The following is a 7336-nucleotide window of genomic DNA, read 5'->3' on the forward strand; positions in this document are numbered from 1 at the left end:
TTTTTTACGACATCCCCCAGGACCGAGCCAAGTCGACTGAATACCCGTGATGCTTTTGTTGACATTCGCTCAATTATTTTCGTTTTCATTCCTCTTTATTTACCTAAAGAGCTCAGCGTGACATGCAATCATTTCAGAGAGTATGAACAAAAATTAATATGCGGTATTTATTGAATAACACAGATTACAACAATTTAAAAAAAGCAATGTTAATATTCACTAACGGCAACCCCTATCACGGAATCATCATACATAAAACTTTTTGACCGCATCGGAATTAACCGGTAACGGTAATTCCTCCCCATCCATCCTTGCGAGAATTAGTGCTCCACCAGAGAAAGCTTTCTTTACCACAAACGGCCCTTCATAGTTTGGGGTCCACTTGCCTCTATGATCTTTTTGGACGGGTAAAATCCTCTTCAACACCAGTTCGCCTTCATGAAACTCTCTTGGGTGCACCCTTTTGTCAAACGCCTTTTTCATTCTCCTTTGATACAGTTGTCCATGACACACTGCTGTTAACCTTTTTTCTTCGATAAGGTTGAGTTGGTCGAATCGGGTCTGAACCCACTCAGCTTCCTCTAACTTAATTTCCCTTAACACGCGTAAGGAGGGAATTTCAACCTCAAATGGAAGTACCGCTTCCATCCCATACACTAGCGAGAACGGCGTGGCCCCAGTTGATGTTCGTACTGATGTGCGGTATCCGTGCAGAGCGAAAGGAAGCATTTCGTGCCAATCCTTGTAGGTGACCACCATCTTCTGCACAATCTTCTTGATGTTCTTGTTAGCAGCCTCTACTGCCCCATTCATTTTTGGACGATAAGGAGAGGAATTATGATGGTGAATTTTGAATTCCTCACATAACTCCGCCATCATCTGATTGTTTAGGTTGGTAGCGTTATCAGTGATGATCTTGCTAGGTAGCCCATACCTACAGATCAACTCCTTCCTTATGAATCTAACCACAACCTTTCTAGTCACGTTGGCATACGAAGCAGCCTCAACCCATTTGGTGAAATAGTCGATCGCGACTAGTATGAAGCGATGTCCATTTGACGCTTTTGGTTCTATAGCTCCGATGACATCTATTCCCCACATCGAAAATGGCCATGGTGCAGACAACACGTTTAGAGCAGCGGGTGGCATATTGATATTATCTGCATATATCTGACATTTCTCACACTTTCTCACATGTATGCAACAATCGGTTTCCATGGTCAACCAGAAGTAACCAGCTCTTAAGATCTTCCTAGCCATCGAATGTCCATTCATGTGTGTACCAAATGTACCTTCGTGCACTTCTTTCAGTAGCAACTCAGCTTCCTTTGCATCCACACATCTAAGGAGAACCATGTCATGGTTTCTCTTGTATAAAACATCCCCACTTAAGATGAAACTGCCGGCCAACCTCCTTAGTGCTCTTTTATCATTTTCAGACGCATCTTCAGGGTATTCTCGAGTTTTAAGATAACGCTTGATATCAAAGTACCAAGGTTTATAGTCTAACTCCTCCTCGATGAAGTGGCAATATGCTGGCTCTGCATGGCTTTTCATTTTGATTCTTGGTAATTCTGCATCTTGATCAACCTCAAACATTGACGACAAGGTAGCCAGCGCGTCTGCTAATTGATTATCTTCTCGCGGTATATGGTTAAATGTGATGGAATCGAAATACTCCATTAATCCCCTGATGTAAGCTTGGTAGGGAATTAATTTTGTATCCCTAGTTTCCCATTCTCCTTTCAATTGATGGATGACCAAAGCTGAATCTCCATATACATCCAGAATTTTTGCCTTTGATTCAATTGCTGCTCGAATACCCATGGCACAGGCTTCATATTCAGCGATGTTATTTGTGCAGCTAAAACACAACCTTGCCGTCATTGGTATATACTGACGCTCTGGGGAGATAAGCACTGCCCCTATTCCATGTCCCATCACATTCGAGGCTCCGTCGAATAACACTGTCCATGCCTTTTCGTTTTGGTCTTCTTTGCTCTCTTCGAATAAAGCCATGATATCCTCATCTGGAAATTCAGGTTGCATTGGTTGATAATCACAAAGGGGTTGATGAGCCAGGTATTCTGCTAGTGCGCTACCCTTGACAGATTTCTGAGTGACATATACGATGTCGTATTCTGACAATAACATCTGCCATCGAGCTATCCTTCCAGTAAGAGCAGGCTTTTCAAAAATATACTTGATAGGATCCATCTTGGATATCAACCATGTGGAATGACTCAACATGTATTGCCTCAAACGATGAGCGGCCCATGCCAACGCGCAACAAGTCTGCTCTAACGATGAATATCGTTGTTCGCAGTCTGTGAATTTCTTGCTCAAGTAATATATAGCGTGCTCTCTTTTGCCATCCTCATCATGCTGACCCAATACACAACCCATGGACTTGTCCAATACAGTCAAATACAAAATGAGTGGCCTTCCTGGTTCTGGTGGACGTAATACAGGAGGGTCCTGTAAGTATTGTTTGACTCTCTCAAAAGCGGCCTGACAATCCTCATTCCACACCACAGCCTGATTCTTTCGTAACAACTTGAACAGTGGTTCACAAGTAGCAGTTAATTGGGAGATGAATCTAGCAATGTAATTCAATCTACCCAAAAACCCTCGAACTTCTTTTTCCGTTTTAGGCGCAGGCATTTCCATTATCGATCGCACTTTGTTTGGATCCACCTCTATCCCCCTCTGGCTGACAATAAAGCCCAACAATTTCCCGGATTTCACTCCAAATGTACATTTGGCGGGATTCAGCCTAAGCTTATACTTCCTCAATCTCTCGAATAACTTTCTCAAGTTGAGGATGTGTTCTTCTTCTGATTCGGACTTCGCGATCATGTCGTCCACATAAACTTCAATCTCCTTGTGCATCATATCATGGAAAAGTGCCACCATCGCCCTTTGATATGTTGCCCCAGCATTCTTGAGTCCAAAAGACATCACCTTATAACAAAATGTGCCCCACAATGTAATAAAAGTCGTCTTTTCCATATCTTCTGGCGCCATCTTGATCTGGTTATACCCCGAAAAACCATCCATGAACGAAAACAGTGAATACTTGGCTGTATTATCAACTAGGGTGTCGATGTGTGGTAATGGGAAATTATCCTTTGGGCTTGCGCGATTCAAATCTCGATAATCGACACACATCCGAACTTTACCATCCTTCTTAGGCACCGGTACAATGTTTGCTACCCATTCTGGGTATCTCGCCACAGCTAGAAACCCTGCATCGAATTGCTTCTGTACCTCCTCCTTGATCTTCAAGGACATTTCCGGTTTCATTCTTCTTAGTTTTTGCTTTACCGGTGGGCATTCCGGCTTGAGTGGGAGCTTGTGTTGTACAATATCTGTATCGAGACCTGGCATGTCATTGTAAGACCAAGCAAACACATCCCTGAACTCCCTCAATAAGACACGCAATTTATCTTTCACTTCTGCTTTCATGGTTGTACCGATCTTCACCTCCTTTTCCTCACCCGCATTCCCTAAATTGAGTACTTCAACATCTTCCTGGTGAGGTTTTATCTCCTTACACTCTTGTCCCACTAGTCTTAACAGTTCAGGAGGGGGTTCTGGGTCATCATCACAATCATCTTCCGTATTATTGACAGGGCGCCCAAAATCAGGAATATTGACATAATTACTTTCAAAACATTCATTGTCATATCTGCATTATTTAAGTTTACGAAAAGGAAATAAATAAACGGAAAAACGACGAGGAATGCAAAACAAAAACAAACACACTTTGATTATCGCGCTGAGCATAACAAACTAAAAGCGTCAACCCGTAAGTCATGAATCCTAAAGCCCCGGGTAAAGCGATAGGATTAATTAAAGTTATTACATCTCATTCAAATTAAGCATCACGGGCAAATCCAGCATCTTCCAATTGTTGAGTCGTGCATCCGGGGAGCAGGCCCACATGAAACTGGAGCCTTCCGATCCATCTTCATCTCCCACAACTGCTATGTGGCCAGTGTTAACCCAACCAGCGCTGCGAAAGCTCTCCTTGAGGTCGCAGATATGAATTCTTCCCACTTTGGGCTCCCGTCTTTCCACCCGAGCCAGACTGCGTTCTCTCTTTTCTTTTATCAGTCTTCTCCTATCCTCCTTGGTGGGCTTGTAACCTAGGCCATACCTATTCTTGTTCTCGACGACCTCCAGAGGGAATGCTCGCCCCTGTCCACACTTGCCCAAACCTTTCCCATGCATATAACCTCCTTTCAGCATGACTTTGGCCATCATTATAGAAGCACGCGACAGATGCGGGTTGACCGCGAATGGCTCCACATAGGTGTTTCCCACAATCTCCAGAGATTGGAAAGCTGTCTCGAGAGCTTCCTCAGTTGCTTCAATATAACGGGAGGATGATGGTCCGCTCACCAAGAAATCCTCCTCTCCTGCCACTATCACCAGCTTGTCTCCCATAACATACTTCAACTTTTGATGTAGTGTAGAAGCCACAACCCCTGCAGAATGGATCCATGGGCGACCCAACAGACAACTATAGGCCGGGAGGATGTCCATGACTTGGAATGTCACTTGAAAGACACACGGACCGACTTGGACTGGTAGTTCTACCTCTCCCATCACTTCCCTCTTACTACCATCAAAGGCTCTCACAATCATAGAACTTGGCTTCATATGCGTTCCGTCACTGGGTAGCTTCTCGAAGGTTGCTTTTGGCATGACATTTAGGGATGATCCATTATCCACTAAGACACGTGCTATCACATGATCCAGGCATTTCACAGAGACATGAAGAGCTTTGTTATGACCTCTCCCCTCAACAGGTATCTCTTCATCAGTGAAGGTGAGGTAATTATTAGCAACGATGTTGCCAACAATGCCCTCGAACTTGCTCAGAGAAATACCTTGCTCCACATGAGCCTCACTGAGTATCTTCATCAACAACTTTCGATGGGAAGCAGAGTGCATGAGTAATTCTAGCAAGGAGATCCGGGCAGGCATGCGGTTCAACTGTTCCACCACTTTGTACTCACTCTGTTGTATGAACTTTAGGAATTCACCAACTTCTTCTTCAGATATTTCCCTCTTCTTCTCTTTATCGGGGGTCTCCTCGGCCTCCACGTTCTTCCCCCTCAAGAACTCCTTCGCTTTTGCAGCCATTGTTGCTTCCCTATCATTGGTTCTTTCTCTCGCCAATTCTGGTGGTGTAAATATTCGACCACTTCTGGTCATTCCACCAATGCCTAATATGTTTTCCACAGTCGGATTCGCATATTCTCCCTCATCTAATGCAATTGCTCCATATCTCCATGGGACGGCTTTCTCGTTCTTATAAGGGAAAGGAGTTGGCACTCGGATGACAACAGATGGATTTCCTTCAGTTACCAGTGCATGGGTGGTCCTAGTAAAATGGATCACCAAAGGTTCGGGTAGAGTCACATCAGATTCTCCACCCATTTGTGCAAATACTTCTTCCTCTCTGACCTTGCAACACACTTGCATCAGATTTCTATCAAGTAAGTCTTGTAAAAAAATCTCGAATTCCATACATTCCTCAATAGAGTGCTCGGCATCCGGATGGAGTGCGCACGCTATACTCAGATCATAATCGCCATTCACTAGGCCCTTCTTCAACAAAGCTTCAAAGATAAACCTCCTAGAATTTCGGATTTCACCCACATCTCTTATCAAATCATGGTTTCCAACCTCGATGGCGTTCGTCGAAGAATTCCCGTGCCCGGACAATGGATTAGTATCGACGCTGGGCTGGTCTTCTTGAAACTTTAACCAACCCGAATCTATCAGAGCCTGAACTTTATATTTGAGAGCGAAACATCCTTCGGTTGAGTGGCCAATGCCTCCTGCATGATAACTACACCTGGCATTTGCGTCATAACCCCTAGGGTACGGCTCCTGTACAGGCTTCATCGGGCAAATGGCGACCAGACCCTTCTTGACTAGGTTAGGTAACAATTCAGTGTAGGTCATAGGGACTGGAGTGAACCTAACAAATTGATTTCCCCTTGGGTTGTTGTTGTGACCCACATTCAGATTTGGGCCCATGTTTGTAGCCGGTCTTAAAGCTTCGGTTGGGATACGCTGCGGTGGATAATACGCTTGTTGTTGTTAAGGCCTAACTTCGTGAGCAAGCGTGGTGTTAGCAGCATAAGGAGGTGGGTTTAAGTACGGTCGATAATTAGGATCGGGAGCTCGTCCTCTCCACACAGGCATTACCGACGCAGCATGTACCTCCCCCTCTTTTTTCTTCCCCTGATTGAAGCTGGGCTTTTTATAGTTTGTAGTTGTAGATGAGCCACATGCTATCTTTCCGTTTTTCAATCCAATTTCTATCCTTTCACCAATGATGATGGTGTCAGCAAAATTGACAGATACATTCCCAACCATATGCTCATAAAATGGCGGCTGGAGTGTGTTTACGAACATCGACACCATCTCCTTATCAAACAACGGCGGCTCAACTTGCGCAGCCAACTCTCTCCATCGTTGGGCGTACTCTTTGAAAGTTTCATTGTCCTTTTTTGTCATATTCTGCAGCTGCAGACGGTCCGGGGCAACATGAGTATTATATACATATTGTTTCACGAAGGCGTCAGCTAGATCCGCCCAACAACGAATTTGGGATGGCTCCAGGTGGGTATACCAGTTTAATGCTACCCCGGCCAAACTTTCCTGGAAAACGTGAATGAGTAGCTCCTCATCATGAGCATACGCAGCCATCTTTCTGCAGTACATGGTTACATGGCCTTTAGGGCAAGTGTTACCCTTATATTTTTCAAACTCCGGCGCCTTGAACTTAGGCGGGATTTTCAAGCCTGGAACCAAACTCAGTCTGGCCGCATCTCCAAACCCATAGCTTTCGACTCCTTCTATGGCTCTAAGTCTTTCTTCCAGAATTTCCAACTTATTCTTAGTTCCAATGAAACTATCAATCCCCCTAATCACTGTGGTATGTGGCGCGCCCCTAGCTGAAGGATCCTCCTTGACCATTACATGTGGCATTACAGTTACCCGCGTTCCTTCAACTGCGGTCGACTCATTCGTAGTTACACCTTTCATGGGTGCCGATGTCGGAACAATCGGTATCGTTATAGAGTCGCGCAGCGGAATAAAATACTTAGAAAGCGTGTTACGGTCACAAATCAAGTTTAATGGTTCGTTTTAGAAATTTAATTTTCTTAGAGACAAATTTCCAAACGGTTGATGTACGTACAATAAAATAAGTATAGGGAATAAGAAGAACAACACAGAATTTTTATCCTGGTTCGAATCAAAAGATTCTACGTCCAGTCGTTAATCACTATAAATAGTGATTAACCTTTTT

At 44.2% G+C, this 7336-nt stretch overlaps 1 protein-coding gene across 1 annotated transcript; it reads right to left on the bottom strand.

Moving 5' to 3' along the window:
* Nucleotides 1-246: 246 nt before the first annotated feature.
* LOC128197838 (uncharacterized) lies at nucleotides 247-7071 on the bottom strand. Its single transcript, XM_052880662.1, has 3 exons — nucleotides 6244-7071; nucleotides 3869-6093; nucleotides 247-3691 (listed from the first exon to the last, which is right to left on the bottom strand). Exons 1-3 carry the CDS (start codon nucleotides 7069-7071, stop codon nucleotides 247-249), a joined length of 6498 nt encoding a protein of 2165 aa, XP_052736622.1.
* Between the last annotated feature and the right edge of the window lie 265 nt (nucleotides 7072-7336).

The sequence above is a fragment of the Vigna angularis genome, chromosome 7 (genome assembly GCF_016808095.1).
Source record: "Vigna angularis cultivar LongXiaoDou No.4 chromosome 7, ASM1680809v1, whole genome shotgun sequence".
NCBI lineage: Eukaryota > Viridiplantae > Streptophyta > Magnoliopsida > Fabales > Fabaceae > Vigna > Vigna angularis.

Bases quoted from the DNA above. Each gene is read 5' to 3' on its own strand.
- LOC128197838 (XM_052880662.1), bottom strand. From the start codon at position 7,071: ATGAAAGGTGTAACTACGAATGAGTCGACCGCAGTTGAAGGAACGCGG. The intron at 6,094-6,243 runs GTACATGCTGCG...TATCCACCGCAG, and splicing joins GGAAGAAAAAAGAGGGGGAG to CGTATCCCAACCGAAGCTTT. The intron at 3,692-3,868 runs GTAATAACTTTA...TAAATAATGCAG, and splicing joins ATGCTTAATTTGAATGAGAT to ATATGACAATGAATGTTTTG.